The following is a 20840-nucleotide window of genomic DNA, read 5'->3' on the forward strand; positions in this document are numbered from 1 at the left end:
AACTACCACTCAATTATGAGGGCTTTCCACTGATTATTTCGTCATAGATCGAGAAAACAATGATCTAGACGCGTTATGCATCCACCACTCCAGAATTGCCCCCTGGGTAGTGGCTGGGGCTTCATGCTGCCTGGAATTACCTATACTTCCACTCGCACCGTTGGACCCCAACCCACTATTGCATAGCCAGTGGATGCTTGACTTCTCAGAATCCAGACACTGAAGATGTCCCAGTCTCCGTTATTCACTGTTTGCATACGCGTAATACTGAAGAGGGATCATCCTCCTCACAACGCGTGGCACGGGAAAGAAGCAGTGTATACCGGACTTGTCGGACTAGTCTGGACAATGACATGGTCTAGGACTAGAAGTTGAATACGTTTATCTCTTTACACATGCCGCATAAACAGGTATAAAAAATTACTGGATGCCTTCATTCTAAATTCTTCATCTACAATCGAATCGACACTCATTTCCAACATCAATATCATCCCTTACTTCCTTCCCTACTTTCAACAGCCAACCGCAACAATGAAGACCACTTTCTTTATGTCCGCAATGCTTGTCGGCCTGGCCATGGCTTCTCCTGCCCAGCCTCAGCCTACCCCTGCTTGCAAGGTCGACAACGACTGCAAGCCCAACGAGCAGTGCAACAACATTGGCCAATGTATTCCCAACAAGGCCACTCGTGATGCTCCCCTCGCGAAGGTTGGTCAGGCTTGCCAGTCAACTGGGGACTGTATCAAGGGGCTTGTATGTGATCAAAGCAAGAATACTTGTGATGCCCCCAACACCCACAACAAGCGTGGTGTAAGTATCACCGGACAATGATCAACAAGAATGCCTTTCTCATTTAAAGTTTCTCTAGCACACTCTTTCCCAAATGGGCCAGGACTGCAAGACTACCAATGATTGCGTGAAGGGCTTTGTCTGTGATCAGGTCAAGCAGACCTGTGACGCCCCTAACAGCAAGCGTGACAGCGCTCCTCAGCCCCAGCAATGCAAGTCCACTGATGACTGCGTCAAGGGCCAGGTTTGTGACGGAGACAAGAACGTTTGTATCGCTCCCAATGACAAGCGTGACGATCTCACTTCGGAGCCTCAGCAGTGCAAGTCCACTGGCGATTGTGCCAAGGGTCAGGTCTGTGACCAGGACAAGAATGTCTGTGTTGTTTCTAACAACAAGCGTTCCGAGGTATGTTTTACTTTCTTCAGATGAGTGTATGATCAAAATACTGACCAAATTCAAGGGAAATGACCAGTGTCAGACTGACGATGACTGCTCCAAGCAGGATACTTGCCAGGTTATTGTAAGTGCATATGTTCCCGTTTCCATCCAGTCTCAATTACTCACAGTATCTTGCAATAGAAGGGCAACAAAGTCTGCGCTACTCCTCAGCCTAACCCCTCCAACTAAATTTCCAATCGTTCTTGAGCCAAATCAGGGAGCTAGTGATATGTTACGGCATCTATCGAACAATCAAGGTACAGAAGATTGTCAATTGTTGTGACAATAGATTTGTACAATCTACTTGGGGAGTCTCAGTTGCTGGACAGTGGGATCTCTTGTGTCCGATGTGAATACTTCTTTTTCCTGTCGTTTTAGACAGTCCATTCTTTCATTAAAGTACATACAAAGAATTAAAACCGGTTTTCTTTCAATTCTTAGTCTCTCAAGTTTGATCTCACACGTCTCTAGTGTTCACTGCTTGAAAAAATCATATAAGACCAGCAGCCTGGGCTCAAGATTGAGATTCACTATCAACGGTACAGTTGAATTGGGCAAAATCCGTGATATTCTGGGTCTTCCGACCTTCACTCATTTGTCGGAAAGGGGATTTGGGAAAATTCTGATATGATCCGTTCATTCTCCGATCGTCAGTCTCGGTAGTTACCTGAGGCGAAGTGAAGTACCGAATTCTTAATACTTGCCATCGCTATTCTCAGGAGCACCGATGATCCTCCTTTTTTTCCTCAACTCAGGACAGCCTTGGTGTCTCTCGGAATAACCACTTTTTGTAGAGTTTGAATGCATGCAGATATTTGCCAACAAACGTTATACTATTAAATTTCAGTAACTAAATTTCAACCCAAAAGCTCAAAAGTATCAAAACTACGATTTCAAATTGACCGCAGATCCCACCATCTTCGAATTCAAATTCCTAAGCCTCACATGCATTCTCCAGCGTGATTGCAATTATTAGAGCAACACTGGTTGGCAGACATACACTTGGCATTCTTCATAGCACACCTTCCACTGGGCTCACAGTACGAGTCATACTGCCACTGAAGACTGCACTGAAGTGCATTGTTACAGCCCATTCCAGCGGAACACATTGCGCCACGGGAATCATTGTTGTCCATGCAGACCCTCTCAACAGTAGTCATTCCAAAGACGTTCATGACACGGAGAGGACGACATACCATGCCGGAGGGACACTCAGATCCATTAGGGCAGCGTAAGTGATCCGCAACACTGGCACACTTTCCATTGACACAGCTAGCGGTCTCGTGACACTGGACATTCTCATTGCAGGCCTCGCCGGTCACCGCGAGACGCTGGCAGGTCTTGGAGCTCGGGGAGCAGTACATGCCGTACGCTGGCTGCATTGACCAGCAGGGCATCTCCGAAGAACAGGTGTCGTTCGGGCACCTGATCGGGTTCATGGTGGAGGCATTATCGCTGTTGAAGATGCGGCCTTGTCTGTCCTGCGGAGACTCAATGGCCATGCATTTCATGCTGCGGACATTGCTGCCGATGTCGCGCTGGCTTGACTTTTTCTTCAATTGCATGTGGGGACGAGTGAAGGTGAACATTTCGTCGCGGCAGAGGGGGTCGCTGTCAGGTCAGTACTGGCGTTTGATGGCGGCTTATTTCTACTCACGTGTACATGGAGCACATCATCTCTTGTGTGGACTCGCCTGGGCATGGGACATAGATGGATCCAATGTTCATTCGGCTGATATCCAGTCAGTGATGTTCTTTTCTAGATGTGGCATTGGTGAACCTCACTAGTCTGGCACGATGTCGAAGTTCTTGCACTTTCCATCAGCCATGACTCGCATGCCCACTGCACCGGCGTGCATGGCAAAGTCTGGCTCTTTGAAGATCATGGGCTATATAATTGTGTGAGTAGGATGATGTCAAAGGAGACAGAATGTGACAGTCAGACCTGATCAGACATTGTTACTATCGGGCTAGAAGCCAGTGCCAATGGCACGAGGGCAAAAATGTTAAGGAAAGTAGACATTTTGTTGTTTGCTGAGATGATTTGACTCGGTGGATGGAGTATGAAGTGCAGGGCGAAAAGCACAATTTTATATCCGACGCTGCCTGATTGCGAGAACCCCAGTTACCCCATCTTCTACCAGACATTAAGGCCTGTCCAACTCTCTTTCTTCAAGTCAAAGTGACAAACTCCCCGGTTGGATCCTTGTCATCATCGTACAAGGCCTGATCTCCCTCTATCTCGATTGGTTTCCTAAGGTCGGCATCGCCGGGAAGATCAACGTCGTGTGAACAGTGGAGTTTAATTCGATACGGCAGATACAAACATCTGGCATTATGGACAAACTCAATATGGGTAACAGGTCGTTGAAGACTTGTTTTCGGATGTACAACCTGAGTGCAACTCCGGGTGCTCGGTTCGATCTTCATCTCAGTTCCATTGTTCAAACGGCCAATGTCTCAGTATGCCAGTGTCACACGTGTAAACCTGTGTCAAGTCATAAGTCTCGGGGCTGCTATAGTAAGTGGAGGTGCTTTTCTCTTTTTTGAACACTTTTGTGTTACCTCGACGGCCTCCAGATCGTGACAGTAGCCTGGCGGCAACTCAGGTCTGGGAGACAGCGTTGCCAACATGTTTGTCGAATTGGCTTGTGATACCAGACTCACTCCTAACAATGAACTGACATTGGCTGTCGGGGGTGCATGGAATGCTTTCACTGAGACTAAGGTGTTGAACTAAGATCATTGCGTCGTCCAAGAGGAAGCTCTATTCATAGGTTGGCTTAATGGATATGTGTACATTGAAAGAAGCCATGTTAGCTATTAAAATACTATATTGAAATGGGAGATGCTCAATGGCAGTCTGGTCAAAACAGACGGGTCGACAAATGCTGGCAAGAAAACCCAACAACAAGTCAGATCTGTGAGCTCTAGACAGATGATGCCTATCAGGGATAATCAGATGCTATATCAAGGAGCATAATGATCATAAATCTTGAATCAGGAAATGAGTGGCATTGTTGTAACTGTCTATCCTTCTCTACAGTCGTAGATTGCCCATATCCTTTCCTTGAGGACATCACTGCCTGAGGCAGTATTCATACAAATCTCGTGATTTCCCCACTACAATATGTAGTATTCACCTATATCACTTTAACAACCAGCTAGTTCTGTTAAATCTTAGCCCCTTTTGCATAGCTAGGACCTCTGGAAGAAGCAGCTGGATTTCGAGAGAACTTTCTAGCTCGCAAAACGCTTGGTAGAGTAGTCGAATAAAAAGGTCTGGCTTTTATGCGAGTATCTATCCAAGCCAATATTCCCATTTTTACATTTATTGCGCTTCAGCATCTCTTGTATAAATTCAATAAGATAGACTCCAATAAATAAATTACCATATGGAGAGAATAGAGATACGGTGAAATTTAAGAAGGCAATGCTAAGCTTTTTACATTCCTTGGCGTAAGATACAAACAATTAGTATCAGACAATTCATCAACTATGTAAACTTGTTAACCGCAGCCCCCTTGTGCTGAATATTTGAACGGTATTCATCACCGAAAGCTTGTCGATCTCGATGATCCACGTATTTACCAGAGCATCGGGTAACAGGACCAACTTTAACGCATAGGCATGAGGGTTTCCAATATTTCGGGGGCTCTGCTAGGCAATGAGGCCGCCATGTAGAGGACACCAGCCCCCTTCAACCAAGCGACGAGTCAATACGGGGGAATGGAATAGAAGAAGGCGGTTCAAGGATCAACTGGCGGTTGCATTGAGGAGATTGAGATGGGCAATGGTTCCTTTGAAAAGGGGGTCGTAGCCGAGACTCCTGAAGTTTGTTGTGAAGCTCTGCGGCTGAATCTTTCAGTCCATGGAACGCCTGATACAGGACACAGGTCCTTTCAATGGCGTTGCCTTCATCATGGTAACACTTGAAATTAAATCCAGGTCTGCGAAAATGACGCTGTATGCGGTGCTTTTGAACTCCAGCCATGACTGGGTCAACGTCCTCCCTCGTACAGGTCAGAGGGAGTGGCATATTCAATTGTGGCGACTGTATGGAGGGCCTTCGTCGCGTCACCGGCGGCTTTGTTGGACTCATTTTCGCCGTGGTGGGGTCATTGTAAAAGTGGTCTGGAAAGGACGATGGTACGATAAGATATTCTCACCCCCTTCTGAAGTTGACCGTCCCTTGGTCAATACGCTAACATGACGACTAAGTAGCGTCCTCGCGATCAATAGGCAGCGGGGGATCAACAGATAGACCCAATTCCTTCTTCTAAAGAAGGAATCCTTGCCAAAGGCGCATTTCTCGCTTTCCATTATGATCTAGTACAAACGGCCATACTCATGTTGTGCCTTAAGTCTCCACGACTTCACGTACTTGATAGCGGCATCCTCATCTTCTCCGAATAAGATGTCAAGCTCAACTCCAGCTTCAGTCCAACGGGACCCTCTTACTAGGCAGCGAGAGGTCAGGTTATTGGGGCAGAAGCGAACTGCGGCAGGGAATGGGTATGGGATGCGTCCATATTTCTGACTGGTAAAACCCGAGGGAGTTCGTGGCGCAGGCATGAGATCCCTATGTGCGGCTGCAAGCTCTTCCCAGGTGTTTTATCAGGGTGTTTTATTCAGGGACATCAAGAGTGGAGTGATCATCTCTAATACGAACAAACCATGGCGGGATGGTACGGCGTATTTTGGTGGCAGGTCCTGTAGAGGGTGCCCGCCGTCATCTGTGGTCTGTAGGGACCCCATCACATCTGGCAGACATTATAAAGATACAACTGAATGACGTTCTGGGTCTCAAAAACGTGGTATTTGCAAGAAGGACGAGGGTGAAACGGCCAATATCGTCAGCTGGATCGGTTAAGTGTCAGCGTGGATAGGGCTTAGGTTTTGTCGATGGCACGATCGAAGTCCTGAGGATCTGAGATAAAGTCGATGATGAGGTGCCAGGTGGATTCGCATGCATTGGTGAGCAGGCAATGTAGCAACGATTTCATGGCCCCTCAGGTTATCCAACCTCGTGATGACACAAAAGGTCGACACAGCCCACTCAAGGGTGCACAGCATCAAAATTTCCGATGAAAGATCTCGAGAGATACGCTTTGTATTTTGCCAGTGCCTTTGTACCAGAAAACACGCGTCTGGTCAGAGAATCAGATTCGGAAGATAAAAGGGAGTTGGACTTGGTGTATATAACGTTATATACGTGAAGGTTGAAAGTTGGGGAAAAAAGAAAGGAAGGGTTGGGGAGGCAGAGAAGGTCCGATTTATACATAAAATCTGACAAGCTGGTCACATCTAATGTATTTGACAGTCGTAATTGTGAGAATAGTGGATTGTGTCAAACAAGTGTGCCTATGTGCTGCGTAAGTAACGGTCAGTTTGATGGTACGAGACTAGCCCTCTAGACTGCTGACACGTCTAGTCTATGATTTTCGAACCACACATGTCATATTATGTTACTGTAAATTCAGAGGCTAACTGATATACTTCAGTATTGATATCCAACGGTTTCCGGTCCTTGACTAAGTGGATGATACCTAGTGAGGGTTTCCCTACTCGATAATCACATTCACCTTGCTCTTGTCTAGTTGTCGAGGCAAGCGTCAGTCAATAGTTGCGAGTATTCACTCAACAAGAAATGTCACCTACAGAATGCCACATGGTCTTTGATATTTGCTGCTTTCTCATACGGCTTGGCATAATACCAAGCAGCATCCTTGATACTCTTGTCTGTGTCTCGTTAGCAAATACAAGTCCCCAGTGGATAGTTTACCCATACCTCCAACCTGCACAGTATAGTATTCAGCTTCGCCTTTCCAAGGACAATACGTCGTAGTGTCGGATGCTATGAACTGGGATTTGTCTTTGATGCTCGAAGGTGGGAACTGGTCAAATAAGCCATGGCAATCTCACTAACCGACAATCACTCACGTAGACGTTGCCTTCGACCGTTTCCCAGGCAGTTGCCTCTGCAACGATAATGCCGTCGATTTCAGCTTTGGCACTGGACATTGTGTATAAAGATGAGAGAAGTGTGTGACGGTTGAGGATACTCGAGGCTTTCGGAAGTAAGCGGACACGTCATGTCCATGCGGGGAAAACCCTTACAGTGATGCATTTTCACCATGTCTGATTATTATTCCTGTATAAAGTATCATATCCCAAGTGGTATCAAAAGTAGAATGTATCAATAGCCCCCAACTCCACATTAATTTCATACAAGTCAAAGCGATCCCAAGATCTCCATCATCCAAGAATCATCAAACCCGCTAAACTGCAAGCCCTCAGGAACGAGCCCATTGGGTGGGGTGACATCGAGACCAGCCTGCAAAATGCCCTGATTTATAGGAGCATCATACCAAATTTCATTCAACTTGGGTTCCCAGCCCTGTTTCAACCCCTGCACCATCTTCAATCCTTTCTCAAGGATGTTCATATCCGTCCCTTGAGCTGTCGCGATGTGGTCAACGCCTTCTTTCAGTTTTGCTTCAATACTCTCCAGATATGAGATCAGATTGGCCGTATTGCGGACCATTGTTCTATCCCAGGCTGGGTCTTCCAGGATGGATAGTTTGTATAGGTTGACGATTGCGCGGGTGAACTGGAAGAACATGACGAAGGAGATGACGGTGTAGTGCTTTGGTAGGATGCTTAGCCACAAGTCTAGCCAGGCTTTTGTTGCGTTGAGGGAGATGTAGAGGCTGTCAAGGCGTTTCAGGTCTGGGGCATTGGGGACCGCTGGGAGGACGATAGAGATTTCATTTATGGTCAGTTCGGCGTTGCTTAGGTACATAAGTACGGCTTCTGTTGCTGTGGTTAGTGGGCGTGGTGGTAGCCTTTTTAAGTGTGGAAACTTACTGTCTTTCTGGAGGTGAATTGGAATCTGGCTCTTCACGACTTCCAATTGGGTTTGGAAGGAATTGAGATAAAACGCCAATGGGTTCAAGGAATCGCCGTCACGGCGGGCATGATAAACTCGGTCTATCACTAGCTGGATCTTGACAAGTGTAACTAAGAGCTGATCTTCCTTGCAGTCCTTGGCTTCGGCGAGTACTGAAAGACTTTCTTCCATGTGTGGAGTCCAGCGTAACGCATCGATCTTGAACATTGACAAAGCAACGCTAAGTATCTCATTAGATCAGATTCTGACATTTCTTCGATACTATCACTTACCTTGATGTAATCAAAAAGCAACCCATCACTGCCCTCCGCTCCTCCAGTGTTCTTGCTGTAGGTGGATTTGGCCTCCAGCCAATAGCACACTTGAATGCTTGCATAGTCGAATATTCATTTGGAACACTCTTATTGATTCCAAGGTCGGAGACAATTCCAATGAGTATGTGTGCATAAAAATTAAGGAACGGCCTTTTGGCGTATGTAACCCTAAAGAACCTTTAAAGGGTGAACCAGTATATAAGCCACTGAGCACTCACCATGAAATAAACGTCATAACACCAAGAAGCAGATCCATACTTGGCGAAGCCTCCGCCATAAGCCTTTGCTGAATAAAATCGGTGATCTTCTTAAAGACGCCGTCGCTCTCCAGGGTACCCGGGGTAAGCACGGCCATGATACACGTCCAGAAAAACGGCTGCTGACTGCGGAGATGCTCAGATGTGATATGAGGCGGAATATTCACAAAAGGCAAATACTGAAGGTTCTGATTGCGAAAGTTGTCAAGGTTCTCTTGTGCCACCGCAGGCGAGATAGATATGGCCGAAGAGATATCGTCATAATTAGACGACCCTCCATGCTCCGTCGTCGACGGCGAGACAGTACTAGCCGGCGTTCGAGCAACCGAAGATCCAATCTGAATGGAGACATCGCGTGGCGTCTGTCTCTGAGCCTGAGCATGAGCCACAGCTTCCCAGTCTACTGGAAGCCCAGTGCTTGCACCGTTGGCCTGCAGCATTGAGACTATGCTATCAAGCTTGGCTTCGAGATGCTGTGTCTTGGATGAAGCTGAGCGCTTGCGCTTCCGGCTTGGCTCAGATGATTTGCAGTCCTTGTTCAGGCGAAGACATCTAGAGGTGGTGAACTTAGTTCCGCTCTTGGTTGTCATCCCTCGGTTTTAATTACCTTTCGCACTTTTCGCTCTCGGTAGCAAGTATGCATTTGCATTTAGCGCGGACGCAATTAGTGCAAGCCCGTCCGTATGGCGCGGGTATTCCACCTGTGTTCTGGTCGGGATTCACCATCTTTCCGGTGGACTTCGGGATTGAAGCTGAGGGTATGGCGCATTTAAGTAGAGCTTCGCCCGAAAGTGCGTTCAGCTTTCTTTTTCTGTTTTGAAGTCAAATCGAAATAATATGATGATTCTAGAGCATTTAACTTTCAGTTTTTTTTGGTGAGAAAAGGAGTATTTCCCAACAACTGTCAGAGGTTTGAGGTGGACGGAATTCATAAATGTGCGAACTCCGGCTTCAGGCTGCTGCTTTGTTCTCTCATTGGTTGGCCTCGGAGGCTGTTTTGCTGACTCACGGGGTTTCTATCGACTTTCACTAGTTTATAGCGTTAGATTCAACTCACCATGTGTGAATGATAAACTGAGACTGCTAGTCAGGAATGAAAGAGTATGCGCTGCGGTGTGCTGCACTTCTTTACTATCAAATTCTTGAAGAGCCTTTCAGGAAATTTGGAGAGAACGATAGAACTAGTAACTTGCGCAGGGCGGATTTCGAGCTCCGGCTGTCCCAACTCCGGTTATACAATGTTCTCACAATAGCAGGCAAGTGACTTCCGAGGAAGGTCTATCACGGAGTTCGGTATTTATGTGTCGTTCATTTAATCATTGAAGCTTTGTTTGTCTATCCTTGCATGGATATCAAATGAGGCGCACTATGACCTTCTGATTCGGTCCTGACGGTCTGGTAGGCAAGCAAGTGACGCAAAGATTCTCCCTAGCTACAGTCCTGTGAACGATCTACATTACAAATAGAGCAGAGCAATACAAGACTACAAAGATCCATAATTGTCAGGATTAGACAAATTGTCCAGATACCATTGGCACCGCACACCCGAGCAAACGGGGCACGATCATAGACTAGGTAATTCAACTTGACAAAAGTTCAAAGAACCAAACCGGACAACCTCTGACAGTCATCCAAATCCATATCCCCCAAATATCCATCTATCAAATCCCCCAACCTAACCATGGGCATCCGAAACGAGGCTACTTTCCTAGACGAGTAGAAATAATCTACTGCTCAGTCTGGAAGTAGTTGAGGAGGACAGAGCGCTCCTGGGACTCTTCACCCCAGTCCTTGACGACGACGCAAGAGCAGTTAACGACCTTGCGGGCGTTACCGTCACGGTCGAGAGTGCCTGTAGATAATTTATTAGTGACCAAATCTCTGAAAAGCGGTGTGGTGGATACATACAGAGACCGACCCACTCGCCGAGCATCTTTCCATCGGGAACCTTGATGAGGGGGATCTTGTGCTCGGAGCAGAGAGCGACAACAAGCTTCTTGTAAGCCTCCTCCTCGCAGCCCTCGTTCAGGACACACATGTGGGCCTCGCGGCGGTCGAGAGCCTTGGCGGCCTCACGGAGACCACGGGCGAGACCGTCGTGGATGAGGGAGATGCGCAGAACACCCTTGAGGGCGTCCAGGACGGACATCTGGCCGCTGCCGGCATCGGCAGAAACCTCGACCTCGTCGGCAGGGGCGATGGGGGATGTGGGCTCTTCTCCGTCCGACTGTGGTTCGTTAGAATTTGGTCTTTATCTTCATGGATTCATGGTGGTGTTGGTAGCTGATCATGAGACGAGAGAGGCTGACTGGTTTGGATACAGTGGTATGCTCCAGCAGGGTGTGTTATGTGCTGTCGATGTTCGACATTTCTTCGCACATTGTGCCGGCAGGCTGGAGCAAGCCTCGCGGCGGCGACGACTGCTTGACCATATTGTATCCATTCCAGGGCCTCAATTGTGACAAGATCGGGGCAGGGGGTCAAGACATGAATTGGTAGGGGCATAGACATACCATTTTGGTGTTTTGTTATTCGAAAGTCGGGTGATCCTCGAAGAGAAGTTATTTGGTGATAAGGTGGTTTCGCGCGAATTTTCCGCTATTTCGACTTTTTCGGCTGTGTGTGCCCTACGCTTATGTCATCCACCCCGCCATCCATGGATCATGTGACTTCATACAAACTGCGACATGCCTCAGACAACCTTAAGCGTCACATAACATTTTTGGATTCTTTAGAGAAGATATTGTCAAGAAATTTTTTACAATATCTACAATGATGGGAAGTTTTTTTTTTGAACATATTTCAATATGAGATACAGAATAATCAATCAGTATCACTGCCAAATGACATGTTGACTACTTGAAAGTAGTACTCGTAGTAGTAGAAGAGTCACTGGAACGCAAGAGGTATCATAATCATACAATCAGAATCCGCCCTGTACACCATTGAGGATTGCTGCCATCGCGCCGTGTCCCGGATAGCGAAAGAACGCTGAAAACAAAACAAGACGTATGTACTATGACAAAGAATGGTCATGGCCGTTGGAAAGACTGGTGCCGTTCGTTTCAACAGCACCATCAAGACCATGACCGTTGAGGTGAAGGTGGCTTAAGTCGGAGGTGATCACGGCAGGCTCAGTGTCGATGTGCATGTTCAAGAATTGGAGTTCGAACCCATGCAGGTGAGGAACATGTGGGATGAGTTCCATGAAATCAGCAAGCTAAATGCATGTTAGCGGTATTCACATAGTATGACAAAGATGACTTACCCTAACCCAGAAGACATGCTCCATCGCGAAGTACTTAGGACGATTGTCACAATCCCTCTGGAAAATATCTCCAACTACAGGGCCGTGGCCAGCGTATTCCGGCACATAGGTCACCATGCGGCGGGTCATTCGCCAGAGGTTATTGCGCTGAGTTGGGGTCGCCTTGCGTTTCTCCCAACTAGCATACTGCGAAAGCTGGAGATCGTTGGTGGCTAGCAAGGGTGCAACCAGGTAGTTTGGAATCCATCTCTCCTCCGCCACTTCCACATCACATTGAGGATCGAGTTGGCGGGTGAGCGCGGTAACAAGTGGCATGAACTTCTTGAGCCAGGCGTGACTTTTGGCACGGGGATCGTTTGAGCCCACAAGGTCAGCTGCGAGAGAAAGGCGGGTGGGGAGGGCATCGCGGCGGCGACGCTCTGTCGCCTCCTGCTCACGACGCATTTTAGCAATACGAGCACGTTCTTGCTCCAGGCGCTTTTGGCGGTCATCCTCGGCTTGCTTGGCACGTCGTTGTTCGGCTTCTTTGCGCTTGCGGTCGTCATCCTCAGCTTTGTCGCGAGCTGCCTGAGCTGCCTGAGCTGCCTGGGCAGCCCGGTCAGCCTCTTCTTTAGCAAGGCGAGTGCGTTCAGCTTCAGCGGCAGCGCGCTTTTCATGCGCTGCTCGCTCTTGTTCGGCTTTTTTGGCCTGAGCTTGGCGACGTTCTTTGGCTTCAAGCTCGGCACGCTTCTCGTCGGTCACCATGTCTTTTGGAGGATTGGGTTTGTGTTCGGTAGGTTCCATCTTGACCTCGCCGTTCTTTTTAATGGTATCATGAGCCGGTGAAGGTTGGCGGGTTGAAAGAGGTTGTGAAGGTTCAGAGGGTTTAAGGTGTTGGGATTTAGAATCACCAGATCGAGTAGCTTCCTCGTTGGGTCGTCGGGGTGGAGGTTTGTTGTCGTCGGCGCATTTGGACCCGTTTGCAGGGTTTGCAGCACCGGGCTGCTTATCTTCAGAAACAACTCTTCTCTTCTTTGGGCGCGAGCCAGGCGACAGCGAACGTCTGTCTGTACCCCGGGATCGAGATCGCTCAGGAGACCTGTCAGGACGGATTCGCTTCAAAGACAGAGAGGAATCGGGTCCATTATCAGGACGCATCTTGGGAGCCTCTTCGCGTGGTCTGGGGGCTTCTTCGCGCCCAGACAACGAATCGGATGAAAAAAGGCTAGGTCTGCGCTCCTGAGGTCGACGTCCCGCGATGAGTCGTCGCTTTTTGATTTCGTCGGAACGTGCAAACCCACTTGATTCGCTATCTCTTCTGGCTGATAATGAGGATTTAGGCTTCGATGAATCGGGCCGCGAAGAATCGGGTCGTGTTGACAAATCTGGTCGTGATGAGTCGTGATCTTTTTCGCGTCGCTTCTCCTTGATAGGATCAACTTCTTTCATAGGATCGCGATGTCTGTTGGCGTTGGGACTGCTGTCGTGCTTTCTTGCGCGAGGAACAGGGGATGATGAGGTTTTGCGTGAGGAGCGTCTGTCGTCTTTATCTTTGCCACGCGCTCGGCGGGGTGAGTCGCCTTTGCGACCTTTGCGTGGACCCGAGTATTTCTGATACGCTTCCTTCAGAATCCTGTGCTCATCTTCCCAGTCTTCACCTTGTCGATCTCGAGACAACTCAAAATATGTCTTATCTTCGAACAGTCGACGTGTGGGATCAAATCCAGGTTGGCTCAAAATGAGGCTGATGACTGCACTCTTTCCTCGACCGATAGCCGCGAGCAACGGTGTGTTGTACCCAGGCTTTTGACCCCGTAATGGATTTGGATCAGCATCTGCCTCGCCCATGGCATAAAGAAGAGACAAAACATCGTGATGGCCACCTTTTGCCGCAGCAATCAAGGATGCATTGTCGGCTTTCTGCAGGATGTTCAGAATGCTCACCACACCAGCCTCATCGCCTTTGGCAGCAAACTCTCGGAGATTCTCAAATGTTGGCTTCGTCCAGAGGAGATCGTTTCGTGTGGCTTCACTTCGGCCACCCTTTCGCCGACCTGCCACACCCACAGGGGGAGGACTGCGCATCGGAGGTGAATCTCGGGGACTTGCTGCTGATCCTCGAGCTGCTGAAGTGCGACGCGACGAAGGCTCCCTAATCTCCGGTGGCATATGTTCCTCCGATCGTCGACTAGGCCGCAGATTGGCCTTTGCATCAGCAATTGCTTTGCGCATTTCGTCGTATTCATCCTCGTCCACAAACGACGGCACCAACTCATAGGGCTCATCGCCTTCGGCATTCACGGTTCTCGGGTTTGCGCCTGCATCAAGCAAAAGCTTAACCACTTCCACATTTCCATTTTCAACGGCATCAATCAACGGGGTATCTTTGTCAATGTTCTTGGTGTTGATTTCACAGCCAACATCAAGTAGAAACTTCACGATTTCGGCTTCGCCAGCGAGCGATGCGATTTGCAGGGGGGTATTGCCTGCATTATCAGGAATATTAATATCTTCTGGTCGTTCGGCGTGTCGCATCATCACTTGGTCATGCTTCCGATCGGCACAGGCTCTTGCGAGAGGAGTCCGGCCGCTCTTGTCGCGCAGCTTTTTGGGACCCATTTGTTTGGCGGGTGACGCCGATGCCCCAGTACCACCCAGCTTACGGAGATGCACACCTGGTAATGGAGACCCACTTGCTGATGAAGATGTCGAAAGTCTATCCTCGGAGCTTTGTCGCGGAAAGCCAGTCAATAAAGGCGTCGGCGCCTTCTTTTTTGCTGGGAATTGAGATCCCGACGCAGAGCGTTGATGAGATCTTCGATTTGGAGAGAGCGATCGCGTGTTTGATGGTGGTCGAGAGAGACGAGTATTGTTATTGTGTTTAAGTTCGCGTGAAGCGTGGCGACCATGTTGTTCCTCGGAGTCACTGAAACTGCGTTTACGAAAAGTGCGCGGTCTCCCGAGTCCACCTTCCGCATTGTCATCGCTCTTTTCGATTTTGACCATCGAAGGGGAAAGAGCGCCGGATCGCGACCGATCTCTTTCTCTTTCTCGCCCCTGTTCGCCATGGGTTCGTGATTTCTTGCGTCGATGTCCATCAATTCCATTAAGTTCTCGCCGATTCGGATCATGCTTGATGTGCTTTCTTTTCTTTTCAGGCGACAAGGATTCTCGACCCGATTGGATTATTGTTTCTGCCTCGGAATCAGCCCTAGGGCTCGGAGGCCCATTCTCCTCCTCTGACTGCACATTTGGATCTTCTACCCGAGAGTCGGCACGGTTATTCCTAGGTGGCGGGCCAAGTTCTGGCCTTACCGCAGCAAGCGTGTTCTGACCGACGTCCAGGGCAGCTGGTAAAGAAACTGCATCGACATCACTCATAGCGATAGCACTCGAAGACTTGAAATGCCGCTCGTCATTTTGTGGGGGTATACGCGACCGACAGGACGACCGTGGTCGACAACGCCAGCAGTGGTGCGCGGACGCCGATCTTCGACCACGGGTGGTTCACGGAAGAAGTATGACAGGAAATGATCGCACCACGGAGGTACGAGATACGAGGGATTCGAGATGGATTTAGGGGGGGAAACTCAGGAGTGAAAGGAGAGAAGAAAGAGAAGGGGAGAGGAAAAGCGGGAAGGGCAAGGAATGGGACCTCATTACTGGGTAAGGCTCCTCACTGGGTGGCCACGGTGAATCATCTGCAGGTGGATTACTGAAAACGCCCCCCGTTTTTGGGGGGGGAGGAGGTGGTTTGACATTTGCACTTAGGGCTAATTTTGCATTCTAGTTTCTACATTCCCAAGACTGCTGAACAGACGCAGATTCGACCGAAGACACGACTTGACTGCGTTCAAAGGACACGGGCCCCGTGACCCAATCCGGCGAGCAAACAGGGCAAACCCATGAGTCAGCGTCAGGCCATCAGGCATCAGCAGGCCTCTGCAGACATCCTCATCTTCTCTCTCTCTCTCTCTATTTCTCCGTACATTAGGGTCAAGTCCTATCATACTTGATAGCTCTATCAATTCCACTTCATTCTTCCAACTTTTCTCTCTGAAGATAAGAGTCGAATACACCAATGACCTCTCATAGCTCCCGATAGCCGAATTAACTCCCCGTGGCGCAAAGCTGAATGATCGGCCGGAGTCCCCACAGTAAACACCCCCCCAAAAAACCCGAGTTCCGGGATCACATGGCACCGAGAAGCTAGAGCTAGACCAACGAATTCAGCTGAAGACACACATGTCTCTCATCGCACAAGGGGTTGATACCACCCTAGAGGTAACAGGCATGGACGCCGTGGATGCTCTACGCGCGTTCTTCCTGCTGGCCGCCGCCACAGTACGATCCATCCCGTGATAGTGCCAACACCTGCAGACTCCCTCAAGCTAACGCCTGCTCTGCAGACCGTCTCCATCAGCATCCCGGCATCTCTACGCGACCGCTTTCTAGCCTATGGGCCGCGCGCAACCTCGACTTCGACCTCGAACTCATCCGACCGATCAGGCGCAGCTCGTGCCCCGGCCACCGAGGGTGCGAAGCAGGGGCTCCTTGACTATCTGGCGACATGGCAGGTGCCTCATAGCTACTTCACGCACTTTTATATTGCTTCCCTGCTCTCGTCTGTCTTCTGGGCGGCCCAACTACTGTCTCGGGGCATAGTATTCCAGGCTATCGCTACTCGGGTGAGCGAGGAGCATCGGCAGCAGTCAATGTCCATGACGCAGCTTGTTATCTGTTGGATTTTTTTGGTTATGCAGGGATCCCGCAGGTTGTGGGAATGCCTCAATTTTTCAAAATCTTCTTCTTCGCAGATGTGGGTTGTTCATTGGGTCGTGGGGTTGAGTTTTTATCTGGCTGCAGGTGTGGCGATTTGGATTGAGGGCTCAGGTATGTTATTCTCAGCCTTGTAACCATAGCTTTTTAGGGCTAGCATACTGATAGCCCTTCCTCAGGAACGCTCTTGACCAAAGATCTGACCATTCACCATCTGAAGATCACCAACGCTCCAAGCATGCGGACATTCTTCCTCGTCCCACTCTTCCTTGTCGCATCAGGCCTCCAGCACGACTCGCACCACTATCTTTTCTCTCTGGAAAAGTACACGCTGCCGCAACATCCCATGTTCAGCGGCGTCGTATGCCCCCACTACGGAGCTGAATGCGTCATCTACCTAACGCTCTCACTACTAGCCGCTCCACGTGGAGCTCTAGTGAACAAAACTATGCTCGCATGCATGGCCTTTGTCGTCGTAAATCTAGGCCTAACTGCCCGTAACACCAAGAAATGGTATGCACAAAAGTTCGGCAACGACTCGGTCAAGGATTGGTGGTATATGATTCCTTGGGTATACTAGAACATACAACCACAAACTCAAAATTCCAATTTCAATATTGGAAAGGTGTCACCGCGCAGCAAGAAACTTCATCGCATTTCCCATCTTCGTAACATGGAGCACATCCCGATACGTGAGACTTATTCTCCTCTGGCGCTCGAACCAGCCATCTCGGTACACATCTTTGTCTCGCAGCAGATCCCAATTACAGATGGAATCTGGACCCAGATCCTCATCTCTCGTCACTTCTGCAATCCCATGCAAGAATTCAGTGTACATCTCGCCCCGCGTGATAAGTAGACTCCGTCTCTCTTGTAAGATCCTATGTTTCGGCTTTGGCCCTCCAATCGGGACAGTTTCATCCGGTGCAGTGCCAGCACCTTTAGTGTTTTGCTTTTCATAGATATCAAATACAATCGGTGCACCAAGACTAATAGTTGCAACAAGTGGGTAATACGCAGCTCCATCTTCGTGTGGCATGATCCCCTGCCCGGGCTGGTACTCGTTGACCAGGACATGGTTTGGTGCTTGGTGAGGCGCATCATTGAAGATCGCAAGATCTCTGAGTCGAGGTCCGATTACTGATTCCAGCCAGGATGGCAATGGACATGCGATGAGTGTGTTGTTTTTCGTTAGTGGTGATGGCCAGGTTTGGAGTCTGCGATGCGAGAGTTGGGTCCAGCGTGGTTGAGGGGCTGAGAGAACCTGCTCGTTGATGTGAGTGTGATATCACTGGGATGAATTGACAGAATAGACAAAATTATATCAATCAAATAGCCAAGCCAAGGGACTTGTCCTTGAACATGTTCATGTATATGTGGTCAATAGGATGTCAACAGGATGTCAACAAGATGTCCCTAACATACCTTCTGAACTAACCAACTCTCTTCATCCTCCGAGACAAAATCCGAAATATAAAAGGCGCCATCTGGCAAGCCCTCGATCCGAACCGTCTCAATATCCATCCCCATAGCGCCAAAGATACAAAAAGAGTGTAGATGTCCACAGGCACGTCACACCTAAGATATGTTCTGCCTTGCCACCTCAGGCCACAATACCCCACATCAGAAAAGAACTCTAAGCTTCATACAAAGCTCATACATAGCTCATAGCTCATAGCCCATAGTCTCATATTCCACCATGGCTCCCAAGAACAACGCCAAGGCTGCTAAGGGCAAGGGCAAGGATGCTGCCGACGATAAAGGCAAGGGTGCAAAGGGTGCTGTGAAGGGTGCGCAGTCGATTAATGTGCGCCATATCCTTGTATGTTCATGGTTTCCCTTTCTCTGCTATCCATGCAAGGCTTTCTCTGGGATATTCTCCGTTATTTTCGTCTAGTCTGGTCTGGAGATGATGACATTTATCCGCAAAGCCTCGTCTTGAACACAGACAGGTACTTACTGACAATATCAAATCCAGTGCGAGAAACACGCCAGGAAAGAAGAGGCGCTTGAAAAGCTCCGCAATGGCACGAAGTTCGACGAAGTTGCCCGTGAATTTTCGGAAGATAAGGCTCGACAGGGTTCGTTTGATTCCTCTGCTCTATTTTGGCCCCTTGGGATTGGATCTCGGCGGGAGATTCGAGCCGGGATTCCTTGTTCCATATCCCATGCATCCCATCCCATCCATGGCTTGAGCATGACAAAACTGACTTCTTTCTTGTAGGTGGCGCGCTAGGATGGAAGACTAAGGGTGATTTGGATCCAGCCTTTGAGAATGTTGCTTTCGAGCTGGAGGCTAGTTCTACTGCGAAACCAAAGTATGCTGAGGTTAAGACCGGATTCGGGTATCATATTATTATGGTTGAGGGGCGGAAATAGAGTAGGATCTCAACTGTCGAGCGGTTGTCTTGATTCCAGTTGAATGTTTTGATATCAATAGCAATACATCATGGCATTGTTTACTTTCCACTTTAAAGGGATGATTGTCCAGGGGAAAACTCGGATGTGTTAAAACAAAATCACATTGTGCGTGTGATTGCAGGTCTATATGCTCTCATCGTATGGATGATATATGTCAGTTCCTAGAGCCCGCGGGAAAGCTTACAACTCCTTCTTCGCAGCTTCAAGCTTCGCTTGCTCCTTGGCCTTTTTCTCAGATCTCTGCACGACTGCTTCGGCACCGATACCACCAAAGACGAGACTGATGCCCAGCCACTGACCACCAGACAGAGAATGGCCAAACCAGAACACGCTGAGCAGCATAGTCAACATCTTACGTGTAACGGTAACGGTGACAAGCAAAAGCGAAGAGAATCGCGACAAAGTGTAGAAAATAAACAGTTGGCCAACAGCACCACACGCCGCAAATCCGAGAACATGTTTCAGCGCCTCGGGGTGACGGGTCAAGAAAGAAACTGCACCGAAGAGTTCCGTCTCATTGGATGGAGGGATAGGGAAAGGCAGAAGGTTGTGCAAAATACCACTCTGCGAGAGATGCGGCATAACCAGGAGGTAAGCTGCAGTCAGCACGGTTGAAAGCACATTCTGAGCAACCATCATCTGGGGCCCAGTAAAGCGCGTGTACAGCTTCGGCGAGGAGAAGACATGGTCTTGGGTGGTGTTTGTCAGACCATCCAGCAAAAGATTAATTGACAAAAGGAAGATCCCCCAGCCCGAGGAACCGGATTGCTTTGCAGCAGCAGCGGCAACTTTCTTGCTAGTGCCTGGGTGATGCAAACTGAATGTCGCAACGCCCAGCGTAACCATGAGGACAACGCCGTACTTGTACAAGGGGTATTTTTTCCGGAATATGGTCAGATGCAGGACCATGACTGGGAGGAGCTTGCATGATTTGGCGAGGATGAAGGTGAGGTAGTCGATGTGCTGGAGGCTTGCGTAGCCGAACGGCGAGGCGAGCGAGGAAGAGATGCTGACCAGGAGAAGGGGGAAGATGATGCGGCGCGTTGGGAAGATGGATGGGATGCTTTGGCCCTTTGGTGTTGAGATCAGAAGGTATATAAAGCCAGTGATTGCTGCAAAGGAGGACTGGATAGTGTTCAGCACGAGCGAGTACGTGAAGCGTTCTGTTGGTGGCTCTGGGTCTGTAGCTGTTGCGGGCCGAATTGAATAGCTTGTAGTTGTAATTGCCTCCTGTAGGACTCCCCATGACAGGCTGTGTGTCTGTTAGTCGCGCGCTCGCGTTGAAACCACACGGGGTACCTACAATGCTGCATAGATGCCGAGGACACAAATCGCAAGCTGCATCAACCCAGGGCTGTCGGGCACTATCTCCAGTGCCGCCGATGCTTTCTCGGACACACTTCCATTGGCGACAGAGGGCTTGTTTGTGTTTCCTGGCTTCCGTGACACGTCGGATTCATTTGGGAGGTGCATGAGGTTCGAGGAAGGAGTGCGCTGAAGCGGTGCTGTTTGCTTTTGTCGTCCCATGGTGACTAGAAAAAGAGGCAATCAAACAATGCAGTCTATATGCGATAAGAACAGGGATATCGAAGGGGTCAAGTTCTGTCAAGAGAAAAAAAAAAGAACAACAATGAAGCCATGTGTTCTTCTTATCGATGATCTCCGCCCCACATGATTTGGC

The 20840-nt window shown here is 49.0% G+C and overlaps 10 protein-coding genes across 10 annotated transcripts; 3 read left to right on the top strand and 7 right to left on the bottom strand.

Moving 5' to 3' along the window:
* Positions 1–531: 531 nt before the first annotated feature.
* On the top strand, positions 532–1417 carry N7511_010078 (uncharacterized protein; the record flags this gene model as incomplete). Its single annotated transcript, XM_057132455.1, has 4 exons — positions 532–810; positions 869–1195; positions 1251–1310; positions 1370–1417. 4 exons carry the CDS (start codon positions 532–534, stop codon positions 1415–1417), a joined length of 714 nt encoding a protein of 237 aa, XP_056980443.1.
* Positions 1418–2056: 639 nt separating this feature from the next.
* On the bottom strand, positions 2057–3114 carry N7511_010079 (uncharacterized protein; the record flags this gene model as incomplete). Its single annotated transcript, XM_057132456.1, has 4 exons — positions 2057–2061; positions 2229–2839; positions 2886–2960; positions 3014–3114. 4 exons carry the CDS (start codon positions 3112–3114, stop codon positions 2057–2059), a joined length of 792 nt encoding a protein of 263 aa, XP_056980444.1.
* A 3678-nt stretch (positions 3115–6792) lies between these two features.
* On the bottom strand, positions 6793–7252 carry N7511_010080 (DUF427 domain-containing protein; the record flags this gene model as incomplete). Its single annotated transcript, XM_057132457.1, has 4 exons — positions 6793–6824; positions 6890–6970; positions 7020–7125; positions 7172–7252. 4 exons carry the CDS (start codon positions 7250–7252, stop codon positions 6793–6795), a joined length of 300 nt encoding a protein of 99 aa, XP_056980445.1.
* Positions 7253–7463: 211 nt separating this feature from the next.
* Positions 7464–9438, bottom strand: N7511_010081 (Zn(II)2Cys6 transcription factor domain-containing protein; the record flags this gene model as incomplete). The annotated part of the gene is made up of 5 exons (XM_057132458.1): positions 7464–8044; positions 8099–8361; positions 8414–8623; positions 8674–9264; positions 9320–9438. 5 exons carry the CDS (start codon positions 9436–9438, stop codon positions 7464–7466), a joined length of 1764 nt encoding a protein of 587 aa, XP_056980446.1.
* Positions 9439–10439: 1001 nt separating this feature from the next.
* N7511_010082 (40S ribosomal protein eS12) lies at positions 10440–11228 on the bottom strand (the record flags this gene model as incomplete). The annotated part of the gene is made up of 3 exons (XM_057132459.1): positions 10440–10564; positions 10621–10939; positions 11226–11228. The coding sequence occupies 3 exons, from the start codon at positions 11226–11228 to the stop codon at positions 10440–10442; spliced, it is 447 nt and encodes a 148-aa protein (XP_056980447.1).
* A 500-nt stretch (positions 11229–11728) lies between these two features.
* On the bottom strand, positions 11729–15340 carry N7511_010083 (putative histone deacetylase complex subunit (Hos4); the record flags this gene model as incomplete). Its single annotated transcript, XM_057132460.1, has 2 exons — positions 11729–11932; positions 11981–15340. The coding sequence occupies 2 exons, from the start codon at positions 15338–15340 to the stop codon at positions 11729–11731; spliced, it is 3564 nt and encodes a 1187-aa protein (XP_056980448.1).
* Positions 15341–16252: 912 nt separating this feature from the next.
* Positions 16253–17318, top strand: N7511_010084 (putative 3-oxo-5-alpha-steroid 4-dehydrogenase; the record flags this gene model as incomplete). The annotated part of the gene is made up of 3 exons (XM_057132461.1): positions 16253–16303; positions 16369–16852; positions 16918–17318. 3 exons carry the CDS (start codon positions 16253–16255, stop codon positions 17316–17318), a joined length of 936 nt encoding a protein of 311 aa, XP_056980449.1.
* A 48-nt stretch (positions 17319–17366) lies between these two features.
* N7511_010085 (uncharacterized protein) lies at positions 17367–18268 on the bottom strand (the record flags this gene model as incomplete). Its single annotated transcript, XM_057132462.1, has 2 exons — positions 17367–18002; positions 18164–18268. 2 exons carry the CDS (start codon positions 18266–18268, stop codon positions 17367–17369), a joined length of 741 nt encoding a protein of 246 aa, XP_056980450.1.
* Positions 18269–18437: 169 nt separating this feature from the next.
* N7511_010086 (peptidylprolyl isomerase) lies at positions 18438–19117 on the top strand (the record flags this gene model as incomplete). The annotated part of the gene is made up of 3 exons (XM_057132463.1): positions 18438–18560; positions 18717–18819; positions 18963–19117. The coding sequence occupies 3 exons, from the start codon at positions 18438–18440 to the stop codon at positions 19115–19117; spliced, it is 381 nt and encodes a 126-aa protein (XP_056980451.1).
* Positions 19118–19339: 222 nt separating this feature from the next.
* N7511_010087 (UDP-galactose transporter HUT1) lies at positions 19340–20686 on the bottom strand (the record flags this gene model as incomplete). The annotated part of the gene is made up of 2 exons (XM_057132464.1): positions 19340–20411; positions 20463–20686. The coding sequence occupies 2 exons, from the start codon at positions 20684–20686 to the stop codon at positions 19340–19342; spliced, it is 1296 nt and encodes a 431-aa protein (XP_056980452.1).
* Positions 20687–20840: the final 154 nt, after the last annotated feature.

Source organism: Penicillium nucicola (genome assembly GCF_028828085.1).
Source record: "Penicillium nucicola strain IBT 29836 chromosome Unknown utg000010l, whole genome shotgun sequence".
Classification (NCBI taxonomy): Eukaryota; Fungi; Ascomycota; class Eurotiomycetes; order Eurotiales; family Aspergillaceae; genus Penicillium; species Penicillium nucicola.